The sequence below is a fragment of the Rhopalosiphum padi genome, chromosome 3, assembly GCF_020882245.1.
Source record: "Rhopalosiphum padi isolate XX-2018 chromosome 3, ASM2088224v1, whole genome shotgun sequence".
Classification (NCBI taxonomy): Eukaryota; Metazoa; Arthropoda; class Insecta; order Hemiptera; family Aphididae; genus Rhopalosiphum; species Rhopalosiphum padi.
In genome coordinates, this window is record NC_083599.1 from 81,898,319 (window position 1) to 81,916,740 (window position 18,422).

General features: G+C 27.0%; 3 protein-coding genes across 3 annotated transcripts; 2 read left to right on the top strand and 1 right to left on the bottom strand.

The window, feature by feature from the left end:
• Positions 1–278: 278 nt before the first annotated feature.
• Positions 279–2,389, top strand: LOC132926208 (uncharacterized). Its single transcript, XM_060990549.1, is given in 3 exon segments — positions 279–362; positions 540–1,615; positions 2,284–2,389. Coding segments are annotated over 3 exon segments (1,266 nt in total).
• A 126-nt stretch (positions 2,390–2,515) lies between these two features.
• Positions 2,516–4,880, bottom strand: LOC132926209 (piggyBac transposable element-derived protein 2-like). The gene is made up of 3 exons (XM_060990550.1): positions 4,541–4,880; positions 4,190–4,468; positions 2,516–2,550 (listed from the first exon to the last, which is right to left on the bottom strand). The coding sequence occupies exons 1-3, from the start codon at positions 4,878–4,880 to the stop codon at positions 2,516–2,518; spliced, it is 654 nt and encodes a 217-aa protein (XP_060846533.1).
• Positions 4,881–17,741: 12,861 nt separating this feature from the next.
• On the top strand, positions 17,742–18,422 carry LOC132926210 (piggyBac transposable element-derived protein 4-like). Its single transcript, XM_060990551.1, has one exon. The coding sequence runs from the start codon at positions 17,742–17,744 to the stop codon at positions 18,420–18,422; it is 681 nt and encodes a 226-aa protein (XP_060846534.1).

The window sequence follows — 18,422 nt, forward strand, 5'->3', positions numbered from 1 at the left end:
ACAGTGTGTAGTGTTGTGTCGTGCGACGTGCAGTAAAAATGGCATTGATTGAATCGAAACGTAATCTTGAAATTTTAAGACACGATGGTTATATGTACATTTTCGACAAATTTAGTGCGAATAATCAAGTGAAATTTTGGAGATGTCGAAGAAAAGATATTTGTCCAGCAAGGGTGCATACTTCTTTAAATAATTTAGAGATAATCAAACTTCCTACAAAAGAGCACACCCACGATTCTGAATCCGTAGAAATTGAAGCTAATATTGTAGTCACAAAAATGAAAAGGCGAGCAATTGAAACAATGGAGACAACTTCTACTATAATAAATGAATGTGTTAACGGATTAACACAGTCAGCAAAAGTAAGTATCTAAAAATATATTTATATAAACGTAACAATATATTGTATAAAATACAATGTATATACATATTCAACATAAATAAATATAGGCCCATTCTATACGTAGTTTAGTCTATGTTCGCGTTGAATGCACATCACGTACAATTTTAGCTTCGTACTAAGAGTTGTATCTTTTTAGGGAATCCTTCAAAATAATGAAGCGTTATGAAAAATGATTAGAAGAAAACGGAATAAAGAAAATTTAGCTCCAGCGGCACCAATAGATTTAAAAACTCTACATTTACCCGAAATATACAAAACTTACTCGCCAAATAATGGACTAAGCGAACAGTTCTTATTAGCAGATAGTGGGCAGGAATCAGATAGAGTTTTAATATTTGGCCGACTTAGTGGGCTAAAAATATTAAAAAATTCCCGAACCTGGTACTGTGACGGCACTTTTAGAATTGCTCCATTATTATTTTCCCAGGTTTATGTTATTTTGGCCGAAGCATTAGGAGGTGTACACCCGATAATTTATGCACTACTTCCAAGCAAAAAGGCTAGTGTTTATGAAAAATTATTAAATATGTTAAAAACGCTTGAACCAGATTTAAATCCAGACTCAATTTCTTGTGATTTCGAACTTGCTGCTTTTACAGCTATAAAAGATGCATTCCCAAATGTACAAATATTTGGATGTTATTTTCACTTATGTCAAAACTTTCGATCCAAATTAGGTGAGCTACATTTAATATCTCGTTATAAAAATGAACCAGAATTTTGCATACACGTAAAAAGTATTATCGCATTAGCTTTCGTTCCTATATCAGATCTTGATGATGCGCTAGATATTTTATCAGAAAGTTTACCCGAGGAACTTATAGATTTATTAAATTGGTTCGAAGACTTTTATATTGGCCGGAAAAATCGTAGTCGTGTAGGTCGACGGCCTGCGCGATTTTCTCCGACAATGTGGAATTTATACGAACGTGTATTGACAAATAAAGACCGTACAAATAACCATGCGGAAGCGGCGAATAGAAGATTAAATCAGTTAATGACAAACAAACCTACAATTTGGGCTTTCATAAATACATTACGTAAAATACAGGCAGGAACGGATACACAGTATGAACATTTGGTAACAGGTAATAGTCCACGGAAAAAGTTACAAAAATTTAGAGACATAGACAATCGTATTTATAAACTAATTGACAGATACGATAAAAATGACATTCCAACATTTATCAGGGGAATATCAAATAATATAGCGTTGAAATAAAATTTTGACTATAATTGTATAATTAATTAATATTAATTGACTATATTATTATTATTATTATATTATATTTTTTTTTTACAAATGTATATAGTTTTTTAATCTCTTTTATATCTAAATAACTGACTATAATTTATATGTGTATTATTTTGTACTAAAATCCCAATTCGAATTATTACTATATACTATTATTATACTATTTTTATAGCCATGAATGTCGTTGAATTTGAATTTTATAAATTTAGTACTTATTAAAATAACTTAATATTTTTTTTTATTACACATAATATTGTACTAAAAGAAATTTTCACTATAACATGTATTTTGTCATTATCGCCGAATCGGCGTCGCCGAAACGGCAGCGCCGAAAATATCTATCGCCGATACGGCAGCGTCGAAACGGCAGCGCCGAAAAGTCCCATTCCCTGTGATGCAACTGCCAAGTCATTCATGACAAAAACAAAAGGTCATACAGGACTTGCTTCTTGTTCAAAATGTACACAAGAAGGTGTATTTTTATGTAATCGTACTTGTTTCCCATACAAAGAAAATATGTCAACTTTGAGAACTCATGATAGTTTTGTTTTAAGAACCCACGAAGATTATCATATTACAAATATAAATACCATACTTTTAGACTTGCCTAATTTTAATATTGTAGAAAAATTTTCGTTAGATTACATGCATCTAACATGCTTAGGAGTAATGCGCAAACTTATCTTGTTATGGATGAAAGGACCATTATCAGTCCGCCTTCCAAGCTCTAAGATTAAATTAATTTCATCCAATTTACGTTCCATTAAAAATAATATTCCAGTTGAATTCTGTAGAAAACCCAGGGACTTGGAAGAAATTTGTCGATGGAAAGCCACTGCGCTTCGGCAATTTTTAATTTATTCTGGACCTTTGGTACTAAAAGATTGTTTATCTGAAAAATGTTATATGAATTTTATGGTTTTTCATATTTCTATGGTAATATTAATAAGTCCTAATTTAGGCAAATATTTAGAATTCGCACAAGGTCTTTTAAATTATTTTGTTAAATCTTTTCAAGTAATTTATGGTAAACATTTGATTTCCCATAATATACACGGATTATTACACTTATGTCAGGATTATAAATTATTTGGTCCATTGGATAATGTAAGTTGTTTTCCGTTTGAGAATTTCATGAAAACATTTAAGGCTGTAATGGTCGAAATACGAATGTCATATATTTTATTATAATTATTATTAACTATGATGCAGCAGCGCTCTCCGTCCCGCGGGCCCCTCTGCCGATGCCTGAAGACGACACCAATCTTCAAGGACGTGCACACACACACACACACCATCTATTTCCTAGTACCTGTGGTCCGGAGTGATCGGCCGTTAAAATAATTAATTAGATGCCACCAATTATAAAATATAAATGTAACATATTATACCGGCCAACAATATTATTATAATATAACCATTAGGTAACATCGTCGACGTACTTTGTCCGATATGGTATGTCCAACGGCCTTATACTTTTTCTCTTTTGTTTTTCCACTTCACCGGACAACATGTCAGAGTAGAGAGAAAAACCGATCGCCGAGGGCGTCTCGGAGACGGCGCTCCGGACCATAACGCGACAGCAAATTTGGTAATATGTTTTATATTAGAGCGTACGTATGTTACCAACAAATGCCTTGGCCGATATAAATTGTTAAGTTATATTTTTATATTGATAATTATTATTTATTGGTGTGCCCAACGGTTGTATTTATTATATATTATATTATTCTATGATGCTGGTGCCTAATGGCACTACATTTATGCACAATGTAATCATATTGTTGTTGCCCAACAGGCATTAGATATTGTGATATATATATATATATTTATTATTTATTATTATTGGTATACGTGCCAGTAACCGATGATCGAAGCCGTGCCTTATTTAATTATTATTATGCCGTAGTACCTTTTTATTATTATTATTATTATTATTATTTTGGTGTGACCTTTATTTGGGGCGAAGTTTTTATGCCGTATGGCTTTTCTTGGCCACAACTTACATCTTATTCTTTTTAATTACTAATAAATTCCGCAAAAATAACTATACCCAAAAACAATGCGTTCATGATTATTTATTCTTCCCTATTTGTTTTATTTTCTTCATCCATATAATATTATAAAATCCCACACGCTCCGGTTTAACCCTTCAATGCCCAAATTTTTATTTTTTTCTAATTTTTTTTGATTCTGTTGTTTACAATGTCTAGAATTTGGTAAAAATAAGGAAAAAAATATGGACTTAATACATCATTTAAAACTTTCAACTTTAAATCATGTTGCATATATGCAACAGTGGGCATTAACGACTCGTTTTGTTTACGGTTTCTTATAAGAAATTCATACATATCAATACAATATTATTTAGTTCTATTCATAATAAGAATAACTATTTCATATATATAACAGTTTACAGATATTTATTTTCAAATTTTATTGTACATGGTAATTCATAAAACAATTATGGTTTTTGTTAAAACACAAATGTATACTGCACTTAGTGCACTTTACAAAAGTAAAACCTTTACATTGGGGCATTTTACATCTTTCCCTTTTCTCTGTAAATGTAGGCCAATGGTCAGTTTTGTCTGTTCTGACTGATTTTGGTGGACGGACAGATTGTGGTCGAGTACTTGTATTTTTTTTTTCAATTGATATTGAAGGCCTTCCTCTTCCACTATGTCTTACTTCTCCAGATTTTATCAACGAATGCGCTAGTATTTTCCTCCATTCTGCCAACTCCATTATTTCATTTTCTTCATTTTTCTGTTTCTTAGATCTTTTATATAAACACCATGAGTTTACCACTGTCATATCAATTAAATGGTAAAACAAACGTATATACCATTTACGTGACCGAAATTTTATTTTATACCTACCAATGTGGCTGTCTAACAAGTCTACCCCTCCCATGTTATGGTTGTATTCAGTCACCAATTTTGGACAGTCAATTTCAATTTCTTTCTTCTTTGAACGATCAAATCTGGTCACTTTTGTTTTCGGCGTTTCCCCACAGTAAGTTGAAACTAATTTAACAGCCTTATTATCCTTCCAAATTACAGTTGAAATCGGTGCTTTTTCATATGATGTTACATATTCCATAGATTCTCCTCTCTTCATTTTTTTTTCATTTTTTTTATCAGGTAAGGGGCAATTTGGGAGACGAGGAAGTCTGACTGTTCCTAAACTAAGAATTCCTCTACTAAATAAATATTCCATAATAGGAATGGCAGTATAATAATTATCAAAGAAAATTTTATGATTTTTGTTGACTGGAATATTCCTTGTTAATCTTACTACAATATTGGACGAAGCCCCAAAATCTGGTTCATTTAATTTTCGAAACCTTGAATCATTCTCTTGTCCTGAATATATTTCGAAACTGTATGCATAACCTTGAACGTCTGTCAAAACAAAAAGTTTGAATCCCCATTTATGTGGTTTGTCAGGTAGGTATTGTTTCATATAACTATGGGCTTTGGTAGCACAGAGTTGTTCGTCAAGCGCCAAATTTTGATTGCAAGGAACATATGAGAAGCAGCTATTTAAATGATCAATAAGAGGCCGCAACTTGTGAAGTCTATCACGGTTAGGATGAAAGCATAGATGAATTATCATTAAAATGTAAGATACTTCTAATGAGCTCAAATCGGTTTCTACTCATAGCATTAAAAATAATTGGTACACCTAAATCAGCTGACCAATAGTCACGTACTTTTGGAACATGCATTATTGAAGCATATACACAAATCCCTATATATTTTTTTAATTCATCAACACTAACTGTTACAGGTTTATTAACATTTTTTTGAACAGAATATAATTCTGATTGATATTTTATTTTTTGCAAAAGGTCATTAGAAAAGAAAAAACCAAAATAATCTAATGGTGTATCTAATAAAAGCATATCAGCAGAAAGTAATGATTCAGTATGTGTTATACATGCATTATCAGTTACAAAGCTTCCTTTTTTCCATGCTAAATTTGTCAAGCTATGAGGTCTTTTAAAAATTTTACTTTTTTGATGGATATTAGCATTTGTCATATTATTTGAAGTCTGTGACTGATCCGAAGTAGTTGGTGTAGTTGCAATTGAATCATTCTGAGGTGTAATTTGTTTTCTAGACATGCATCTGCTTTGCCTGCTATTTTTATTATTTTCTTGAACTAGGCCTTCTCCAACTGGTGTTATATCTAAATTATCTATAACAAAAAATATTGTTCTGACTATAAAACCACATACTATAGTATAACTATAGGTAACTATGTTACCTTCAATAACATTATTTCTTGGTATTCCATTGTTTTCTTGAATAGACAAATCGACAGGATCTTGAGAAAGAACAATGAAATCACCATTGTTGAATTGAAATTCAACAGGCATATCATATAAATCTAAATTATCAATAACAAAAATATTGTACAGAATTTAAAATATAAAAAAACAATTGATAATAAACTGTTATATTATTACCTTCAACATTATTGCTAGGTATTGCAATGTTTTCTGGTACATGAATACTAGCTTCTTCATTTTCATTGTCAGAATTTTCAAAATCATCTTCGCTATCTGACCAATTGGTTCATAAAATTTCTAGGAGTTGTTCATCATTCATGATTTTTCTAGCCATTTTTTTTACGTTCAAGCCCACTGTATCATATTTGCAACATGATTAAATTACGGAATAACTGTTTAAATAATTCATAAAAACTATCAACTATATAATTAAAAGTATCCTTAAGACTTACCTTAACTGCAAATATTTTTTTTTACACGAAAAAATCAATTTTAAGTAACTACGAGTACAAAAAAACACAGAACATTTGGTGATAGAGAGGAATGATGATAACATAATTTTTACCGCCAAATTTTATCACTTTATCGAATTATTTACAATCATACGTTTAATAAATGGGTAAATAGTTGTTTATTTTGTTCATAGAGAGCATCACCTATGTTAATAACCTAGCTTATAACGAAAAATAAGAATAAAATAAACATGTTGCAGATATGCTACAATGGGCACTGAAGGGTTAAAAATCTTGGCTGTGGGTTGGCGACCTTACCACGTCAATGGACGCTCCACAAGCCGAACCTGGGTACGATTGTGCGAGACGTCACAAGGCCGTGTTAAGAAAACATGAAAAACCCTTAGAACAAATTGTGAAACGCTTCAAAGAAATTGACATTAACACCAGTAATAATCCTGATACATATCAAGATGAAAACCCCATTTTAAAAAGTCAACATAATAATGGTCCTCTACCAAATACTGTACTTCAAGGAAATCAGTATAAAACCTTGATTTTAACTAACAAATTAATAACTATAAAAATTGATAAAGACTCTGATTCCTATTTTGGTACATTGAATAATGATGTAGTTAAAGTTTTCAATATTATAAAAGATTTAAATACTGGACAGATTTTAATTGTAGGAAAAATATTTACTAAAAAAACTTTATTTTATCAAAATCCAATTAAATCCAAAAAAATTGAATGTTTTTATTGTAAATAAATTATCTGACGATTTTAAGTTATATTGTATAAATGATATTATTAAAAAATATTTAGTTTTTAAATCTTATGGTAATGAGTAATGACTGTAATAATAATATTGCTATGCCTATATTACATACTAATGATAACGAATAAGAACTTAGTTCTGTAATTATTATTATATTTGGCCAACAAACATTATTATTTTATTAAATAGCCTAAAAGATTTTAAATATTATATATCATATAAACTTTTTAATTTGTTATAATAGGTTTAGTTCATAAGAACTTAATGAATATTAATTATAAATTATGTATATTATTTTGATATTGTCTGTTTAACTGTTGTATAAACTTAATAAAACCTTTTTATTTCAATATATCAACTATCTTTTTGTCGCTTATGAAGCAACACCACCTATCTCAGTTTTGCTAATTTTTCAGGAGAGCAAAAATATCAATTTCTGTGTAATTGATGATACATTTTATAATTATTTTAACATTTTTACCTAAATTAAGTAGTTTTATTGTGATTTTAACTGCAAAATGACAATAAAACAATAAATTAGCCAAAATATTTGAGATAGGTGGTGTTGTCGTGTCAATTTAGTGTAGATAGGTGGTGTTACAGAAAACAAACTAATTAAATATACACAAGATCATACAATTCCTCAAACAAACGAATCTCATAAACAAACTGTAAATTTAAAATAATACTAATCTCTCTACTTATCTCATAATTATTACTACTTAGTCTTAAAAAAAAAAAAAAAAAAACTAATCAAATTAAAACATAGTAGTTAATAGTTAATAGTTAATAGCTGTTTTATTATAAATTTTTAATTAATAGTGAACAAAATGAAATAAAATAAAACATAACATTAATACACTCTTCATGTGGAAAATGATGAATTAAAAGTTCTCATAATAAAATATAGAAATAGTATAAAACAATTAACAGTAAAATAAAAAAAGTTAAAACATAATAGTTTGACTTCTTGCACTTCTCTTAATATTATAATATAAACTAATAAACATATTAAAATTAATATAAAAAAACTTAATACAGTCTTTGAATTATTTAGTCAGTCTATAAATATGTTTCATTGAGTTTTTCTTTTTTTGGTAACTTCATTTGTCTTTTTTTGGGTTTCGTTTTTCTTCTCATCTGCCTGTTGCCGTTTTAACACGTTAAACGCCGATGTCAACCCGTGGTTGACATGACTAAACAGGCGCGCATAGCCGATGTCAACCCGTGGTTGACACGAATAAGCGCTCGCCCATGGCCGGTGTCAACCTGTGGTTGACATGCCGCTGCCTGTCGCTTATTGCGATATTTTGAAGGCGGCTATAGCTGTACATATTTGAAATTTCTGTCGGCTATTCAGTAATGTATTATTTATTAGTTTATTACCTAGTGTAGTTGGTTCAAGTTTTTCCTGATTTTTACATTTTTTTTGCAATTTTCATTGTTATATGAAGTAGAAGAAAATAAAAGGTAAGTTATACTTTTATTTTACATAAATCCATACATTTTTTTTTCACATTTGGAAAGCTATATTAAAATATTCTAATAAAATAATATTCCTCATACAGTAGATATATATGTTATATAATAATAATAAAATATAAAATAAAATTATATTATTGTTTGTAAAAAATTGATTTTCCGCGAATTTTGAAGTTTATTTAAGTATAACATTTTTAAAATAAATTATAATTGAAGACCACGGAGCAACAACAAGAAATCTCCATTTTTTGGCAAAATTTTTTTTTCAGCTTTTATTATCACAAAAAATTTTTACGTCGTTTGGTGCAACAATCAGACAAATCCGATCATTAAATACAGAGTTATAATACTTATGGAGATGTCTGGTTTTTATTACGGTGCAACAACCAGACATATCCGGAGATATCTTGTTGTTACACCGTGCAATGGTACCACTGTATAAAAACGTGTTTATCAATTTTTTCCATACCACACTTGTCTTATATGATATAGGAATATTATCACAAAATAATAAATAATAAATATTTAGATTTTGTACTTTTAAGTTTTATTATTTTATTAGTTATTTATAATTTATAATATATATTTTATTTGATTGTTGACTTTTAGTTTTATTTTATTTGTTATAAAATACATATTAGTTTAGTCATGAGTGATATAAGTTTAAATGGTTCGAGCATTGATGATTGGTTTAACGATTCTGATTATAATCCTAATTCGCCGATTGAAGTCTCCGAATTTGAAAATATATCAGATTATTCAGATTATGAAAATGTAATGATCAAAAAACATTGGAAGCAAAAATTGATACTAATAAATTGGAGGTATTAGCATTTGACTATCAGCAAAATCTTCCTCTACCACATATCCCATGTGGAGATGTGTTCTACATACGGCAGCTGTGGGTTTATAATTTATGCATAACTTCAGGGAGATCAGGAAAATCATATTTTTTTCTGTATGATGAAGCAACTGGACGAAAAGGCCAAAATGAAGTCATAAGTTTTCTTCACATTAGCAATGGGAAACATATTTGGTTAAAAAAAATTGTTCACCGTTATCCTGAACCTGGTCACAGTTTCATTCCCTGTGACCGGGCATTTGGGTTAATAGAAAAAAAAAGAAGAAAGCTAGAATGTGTGTTTTTACCAGAAGAATATAAAAACCTTATAACAACCACTTGTAAAAAATTTTCTGTTGTACCAGTACATCAAGATATGATATTAAATTATGCAGATCACACTAAAAACTTTTTAAAAAAAAATGTAACTAATAGAAACAAAGTTAAATTTTCTATTTTAAGTTATCGTTACATGGAATATACAGATGAAGGACTGTATGCTAGTATCTCAGTAAACTCAACAGCTAAAGAAAATTTTATTCTTCAAAAAATAAATACTCAATTAAGTCTTCCACTACCATCACAAAAACTTTATAATGGACCATTAGCTATAAAACCTGCCAAGTTCAAAGATATCAAAGATCTTAGTTCAAAATATGTACCTAGTGAATGTTTGTGGTATTACATAGCACTACAATCTAACGATACTATTGAAAATTCCTGTTCAGATACTAATGAAGATTAGTAGAATGTTATTTTTCAATATTTACCTACACTATTCTAAAAGTAGTATTTATTTTTATTTTTCAACACATTGTTTTTAAAATTTTATACCAAGAAAGTATTTTAAACCTATTATATAAAACATGTGACTAAGATTATGTTTTTGTTTAAGTTTTGTTTTTTAACACATTGTTTTTAAAATTTTATACTAAGAAAGTATTATTTTATATATTATATTATACCTATAAAATGTGTGACTGAGATTATGTTTTTTTTTTAAGTTTTGTTTTTTAACACATTGTTTTTATTATTTTGTACTAAGTATGTAATGATATTATTTTATAACTTGTGATTAAGACTATGTTTTTGTTTAAATTTTATTGTTTATCACATTGGATTTCAATATTAAATATTCAAAGAATATAATGGCATCATTTTTTTCTCACAAAGTTACAAAAATAATATTTAATAAATTAATGCTTTAAAAGTTTTATAAAGAATAATATTATAATATGAACTTAATCTCATAAATTTATTTTTTATGTATAAACTCCCTCCCTCCAAATTTTTTTTTATTGCTCAGCTGTTTGGGAGACTTGGAGAACATCTTCCTGAAATATGTAGTGTTGGTACTAAGTAGTTTAGATATTTTACAACCTTAAGAACTACTTTATTCTTATTTTTTCACATGGAACACTCCTCCTCCCCCTTAAATTTTTTCTTACTACGCCCCTGTAAGTATAGAATGATGTAATATACTGGTAATTTATATAATATTATAGAAAAGAATACATTTTTCATATTAATTACATTATTTTATACATTAAAAGTAAAAAAATATTTTTACGGTGCAACAACAAGACATCTCCAAGACTTAATTAAATTTTTTTTGAAAATTTAAAAATAAATTTTGAAATTATTTTTATGAAATCAATTATAATTATTATCAAAGTATTTAAATAATTTTTTTGTAAATTTTTAAAACAGTTTTTTGTTTCTCCTGAAAAAATTGTATAAGTGGAGATGTCTTGTTGTTGCTCCGTGGTCTTCAATTATAAATAATTGATAAATACTTAAAACATTTTACCATCGCACGAAAAATTGAATTTTAATGGTTTATAATATATAACATAATTATTTTTTTTTTCAAGAAAAATGGGCAACCCAATGACTGACGAAGAATTATTGCGTTTGTTAGAAAATTCAGATGATGATTTTGGCTCAAGTTCTGGTACTGATTTGGGGGAAGGGGATTCTGGTGATGATGATTTTGATCCAGAATGGTCACTTCCGATATCACAAACCAATAATACAGTACAACAAGAAGAGGAAAATATATCAGATGTACCTATTATTTCTTCATCGGGTTATACATGGAGTAATAGACCACCTATAGTGACACATATCCCGTTTTCAAAATCCAAAGGATTGAACGTTTTTCCGCAAGGAAATGACCCTATTGATTATTTTAATCTATTATTTGATGATAGACTTTTCGAGTTAATAGTTAACGAAACCAATAAATATGCAGTTGAAGTTTTTTTATCTGGATCTGGGGGTCCATCATCTCGAATTTCTACGTGGAAAGATACAACCCAGGTAGCAAAATAATAGTATTATAACATTATAATAAAGTTACAAATGTAATAAATAATATTACTCAATAACTATTAATTGAATATAAATACATTACAATAATATAATTGTATTATTATAGTATTATTATTTGGTAGGTTTGAAAATATTATAATAACATTTGAAATATATCATTTTTATAATGATATGAAAAAAATCATATTTTTAAATTTCAATTATAATATTTTTATAATGATATAAAAAAACACATATTTTATATTTTTTTTAATATTATTATATTGTTATTCTTCTGACAAATATTTTAATAGATGCCAAAATAAAAACTCTTCTTAATAATTTTATAATTATTTTCTTCATATTTGCAATTAGTACAATATATTTTGTTGATAATTTATAATTACTAATTTTACATTACCTAGATGATTATACCTTCAATGAAATTTTTAATAGAAATATTTTGTTTGTTGTTTGAAGTACCGTTTATATTAATAGTATTGATTATAATATCAGATATATTTAAATATAATAAGCAAACATAAATTTCCTGTGTATTTTGATATGTATTATAATTATTGAATAATTTAGAATAAATAAATTCAACCAAATTTCAAATATGTTAACTTATATTTCTTTTAATTTTAGGTATTTCTTTAATTATTATCTTTTTACAAATACATTTTTTAAACATATAATATAACATAATTTTTTTACTGCCCTTAGTAAATTTATATAAAAAAAATAAAACAATAACAAATATAATATTATTTTTTTTTTTCTAAATGCTGCCCCAGCTAAATATATTTTTATTGGCATTTCTATATCTGCATTTGTTACGTCTTGAAAGTTTCTTATTTTTCGTATGGCTTCTAAAAAAATTCAATAAAGATTATTATTTTAATAAACTGACTTATTACAATATATGATATAATAATGCTATCAGAGAAAAAGATATTTAATAAAGAATAAATCACTAACGGAAGTATAGGTGTATAAATATTGTGGACCTACTATTAGAACTATATATGTTACCCAAAAGTACACGTAAGTATTAAAAGTAAATAGTGAACACAAAATGAACTTGTTTATCATATATTATCATATAGAGCCATATAGGTGTACATAAACGTCATAAACCACTTGTTCAAAGTATGCATACATTAACAGTCTCATTTTGTGGGAGTGCTGATAACATTTTACTCCCCATATTACTGACAAAAAAAACTTTATCATTTACATTCAGGTTTTAGTTGTTTTAAATTTTCACTTATTTTTATTTTAAGTTATAGCTACATGCTATATGGTAAATACATATCAAGTATATTTGGGACCAGTAGTCTATTTTAAAAGGAAAGTTACAAACATATAAATAAATTAATATTTCTCAAATTATTGATTGAGATGTTGTGTGGTTTAAATATTTAATAATCATGTTTAGCTAAATTAGTACACAGATTGACAGACTGTACATTATGATAAAATTGTTTATTATAATTTAGGAAATTAAGAAGAACGCAATCACATTTTATAAAATCCGAATGCTAATTTAAAAAAAAGTAGATTACAAGAAAAATTTAAGATTTGTTAACTACTATTATTTTTAACATCTTAACTTGAGTTAATTATTTTCATTAATATGACCACTTTTGAAAAAATATTATATAACTTCAGATAATAAGATCTAATTAATATATATATATTATTACCAAATATAATAGCACATGAAGCTAATGAAGAAAATATTTTTTTCTTCTTCTGACCAACATAACTAAATATTTGTAAAAATTCATCATCAAAAATAGTTCTCATCATTTGTCGTACTGTAGAAGTTAAAGATTTTTTTGCTAATCTTTTGAGACCATTAACCTGAAATAATAAAATTAATATTTAAATATTTATTTATAGCTGATTTATTATCAATTTTATTTAATATAATAATTAATATGTATTTATTTTAAAACAAATTAAAGGAAAATCATAAAACATTTTATACGAGGAATATTAAGTGTCAATGATCAAATTTATCTTTTTAAAATCTATTTTTTAAATAGTACTTACAGCATTTAATCTGAAAGACTTATTTAATAATTTTTCTTCAAAATTATTAAGTTCGTCCTCATTATGAAGTGGTAGTAGCAATCATTATCGTCATTACTTTTTGTATTTTCATGACTACTACTAGAAATGCTACCCATATTCATAATGGTTTCTGTTAAAATGTTGTCCATTCGTGCTTGATTATGACTAATGTTTTCAACATCATACTTAATTTTCATAACTACACTTAAGATTTTTTTCAATGTTTCTATGTCATAAAAAATAAACAATGAATAAGTTTTTCACAAAAATTATAAGAATAAGAGAAACCAATATAATAATTACCATCAGAATTTGATTCAGTAGCTTTAATAGTTGGTTTGCTTTTATCAGCTATAGTACCATGAAATGAAGATGTTCCTGTAGAAATAACAGTGATTAGTGATTACATAAAAGTAAAATAATATTCATACATAATATGACATTATATTCATAATAAAATAATTAAAATATAATTCTATACTAAAATGATTGAACTTATTGTTAGTATTTTAGTACCTATAGTTTACATTAATACTCCAAATAATTAAATATGATAACAAATCAATTTATGATCAAATGGACTAATTTGAATAAGTTTTAAAAACATTTTATAGACTAATTCATTTTGAAACTTTGTTTCGAATTAAAATTTAATTTTTTTTTCTTACCTGAAACAAGCATCCTGGAATTTTTAGGTTGGTTTTCAATGATTTTATATTGATTAGAATCTAACTGTGTAACTTTAAATGGTGATGCAGTTGTATGTACAACAGTTGACTTTTCAATAATTGTTCCTAAAAATATAATTTATTTATAAATATATTTATATGTATAAAGTATATATGGTATATAATTTAGTATTGTTTACCGTAAGTATTATAAGAATCATTCAGATTAGTTGAAAAGTTAAAAATATCTGGTGAATTAGGAATATCATTCTGGCTATTTTTTAAATCACAAAAATCATCTGAAAAATCTGAAAAAAAAGTATAAAACATATTATTTTATACTATAATAATATATATTATGTATATTATGTATTATGTATATACAGTATTATATAACATGCTATTAATTATCATGTCATAATATTATACTTGAGTTTTTATTAAAATATAATCATTTTTTTTTAGAACAATACCTTGTCTAGAAGTAGTTGCATCAAACAATCTTCTTTTAATTGGGATTTGTGAACTCCTTTGACAATTTTTTAATGCCTCATAATCATCAGCAGATTTCGATAAATCATCTGGATTAAAGTTTATAATTAATAAGTAGTTAATTTTGGTTAGTATTTACCAGTATTTACACTATCTTAATTCTTTTGGCATAATTATGATTAAGTTGTTATTATATGTCATACATTTTTTAAAACAATACCTTGTCTAGATCTAGAAGGAGTTACATCAAATAAACTTCTTTTAATCGGAACTTGTGAATTCCTTTGACAATTGTTTAATGCCTCGTAATTATCAACAGATTTTAATAAATCATCTAGATAAAAGTTTATAATTAATAGTAAATTATATAGTTATTTTATGATTTTAAAATTTACCTTTGTTAAACAATTCATTAAAAATAGGAGGATCTTGAATCACTACTTTTTTACCTCTAATTTTTGTTTGAATTTCATCACAAGTTGAAAGATCAGATGTTTCCTCAGTTTTTTTCATTTTTGATTTAGCTTCAAGATAACTGGCTACAGTAAAATAGAAAAACCAATTGATAACCGCTCATAAAAAAAATAAATAAATTATCCAGTAAATAGGTGAGTAACTTATAATTACCAATGCCTTTTTTTAATATTCTTGAAGGAAAATAATCAAAATCATACTTATTTACTAATGTTCTATGATGTAAATGTTTTTTTACATTTTTTTTGGGCCAACCACAAACATCTTTTTTTACCCAATGGCTAGGAACAGCTTCAACTGAATTTTCGTTGGTGAAATGCACCACAGTCCACATTTTAATCTACTGAAAAATAGAATAATTTTAATATATTTTTTTTATAACTTTTTTCAAAATTACAATACTCTTCTTAGTTATATTTTGTATATTTTGTATATAATAATATATAGGTATACAAATTAACTTAAGATATTTTAATACCTATATAATTTAACATATACTTTATTTATTAAGAATTAAGAATATTATAATATACTATTATAATTACTTGTAACATGGTGGCATACATCGACCAAAAAAATCACTTGGGTAGAAGTTTTATAAAATATTATATTAAGTATTATTATTATATTATTATATTAGTATGGTGATTTACTTACCTATTGTCGGCTGTTGTTGAAAAACGAAAATAGTGTAATTCAGACTGATGGCGACGTACGACGATTTCACAATAATTGACTGACACACGACTACACGAGTGACGAGTTTAAAAGTAATAACTAATAACTAATAATAAATTAATAACCAAACAAATGTAATTAATGGCGAATCGTGACAAACGTGTTCGTGTATTCATAGTTCATACTCTATGGCTCCGTGGGCCGGCGGTTAGAATATACGCGTTACAGCAAGCGGGCAGTCGCGGTGGTGTAAATATTATCCTGATAACGAATAACAATAAAACCCAGTTATTTATAGAACTGTACGTACAGACTACGAATATCAGATTATCGGAATGTTTATGTTATATAATTGGTAAACCAGTTAGTGCAATAGTGCACGCACAAGTGCGGAACTGACCTTTGTAGTTTTGTATTTGTATATTATGTCTCTGGCAGCCAACGACTAACCGTTGACAGGGGAGTAGTAGGCAATCCATCAAATTAGGGCAATTCATTAACCAAATCGGTAAAAAAATATTACATATTTATCTCACTAACTATACGCGCTGATAATAATTTAAATAATATATATATTGAAAATAATTGCAGTATATCTCTATATATTATATATACGATATACCATATAATGTATATACAATTTATATATAATATATTATAATGTACGCGTACATGTATATTATATACGATGTTTATAATACAAGTGCACATATTTAAATTGTAATTAATATTATACATAATAATAATATATTTTTTGTACAATACGCATCTTCATGATGTATACGTGAATGTGAAATGGATAGTACACTATACACGTAGTCGTATAATAATTCTAATCCTATAGTGTAAATACGTATATTGTATAAAAAATATACATTTTTTATCCATTTATTAAATAAAATACAAAAACATAATATTGTAGGTAACTAATATTTGTCCGGTTAAAAATGTAGGCAGAAAACTTGTAATTACAAACCACCACTACAGCTTTAAAAATACAAAAATATGTTCTAAAATATACTTAATGTGCGTCACATGCAATCAATCGTGGCATATCTACGGGGATGGAGCTGTGCAGTTAAACCCCTCCTCCCTCAAAATTAGAAAATAATAATATTTTATAGTACTGAATTAATAATAATATAGTATGATTTTGTTGTTTCTTTAAAAATAATATTATATGTTTATTGAAAATAAAACCATACTATATTGTCTTATTAATAATATTAATTTCATAATGAAGTAATAATAATATAGTATGATTTTGTTGCTTCTTTAAAAATAATATTATATGTTTATTGAAAAAAAAACCATACTATATTATTTTATTAATAATATTAATTTCATAATAAAGAAATATTAATATAATAATATTTTTTTTCCCCTACTATAATAATATAAAAGTTGTATCGTAAATAAAACAATAGTATATTATTTTAATTATATTATTTCAGATGTAATGAAATAATAATATTTTAATATTATTATCATTACATTTTTGCTACCTGGGAAATATACCCGAAATGAAACTTTTTATTGGTTTACTTTTTCACACTGGAACTATAAGAGTCAATCGTTTGGAAGATTATTGGAAGACAAGCGAGTTATTCAACTTGAATTTTTTTCGGCAATATATGAGTAGAAATCGTTTTATGTTACTTTTGAGAAATTTGCATTTTACTGAAAGTGAATATGATGTGAACAATCGCCTGAATAAAATTGAACCGATAGTAACATATTTTAATAATAAAATGACAGATGTTTATGAACCTTCTGAAAATTTAGCACTCGATGAGTCAATGGTTTTATATTGGGGTAGATTAGTTTTCCGGCAATACATCAAAAATAAGCGCCATAAGTATGGTATCAAACTGTACATGCTCACAGAATCCGGTGGGTTAGTCCACAGAATTATGATATACTCTGGACAAGGAAATGATACGTCTGACGATTTTACTCATACAGAATATGTTGTCGTAAAATTAATGGAAGGACTTACTGGGTGTGGTCGATCATTGTATATGGACAATTATTACAATAGTGTAAAGCTAGCTCACATACTTCTAACAAAAGGAACATATTGTACAGGAACTTTGCGAGCCAATAGAAAAGGAAACCCTAAAGAAAGAAATTTGAAAAAATTAAAAGTAGGAGAAAGTGTTGGAAAGTATACCAAGGAAGGCGTATGTGTGATGAAATGGTGA

What these genes read in the sequence shown, in the direction of transcription:
- LOC132926209 (XM_060990550.1), bottom strand. Translation starts at nt 4,880, where the DNA reads ATGGAATATTTATTTAGTAGAGGAATTCTTAGTTTAGGAACAGTCAGA. An exon ending in CTTGTTAGACAGCCACATTG is followed by an intron (nt 4,469 to 4,540) that starts GTAGGTATAAAA and finishes TTGATATGACAG; the next exon opens with TGGTAAACTCATGGTGTTTA. An exon ending in AAGATGTAAAATGCCCCAAT is followed by an intron (nt 2,551 to 4,189) that starts GTAAAGGTTTTA and finishes AACATTTTTCAG; the next exon opens with ATAAACAATCTTTTAGTACC.
- LOC132926210 (XM_060990551.1), top strand. Translation starts at nt 17,742, where the DNA reads ATGAAACTTTTTATTGGTTTACTTTTTCACACTGGAACTATAAGAGTC.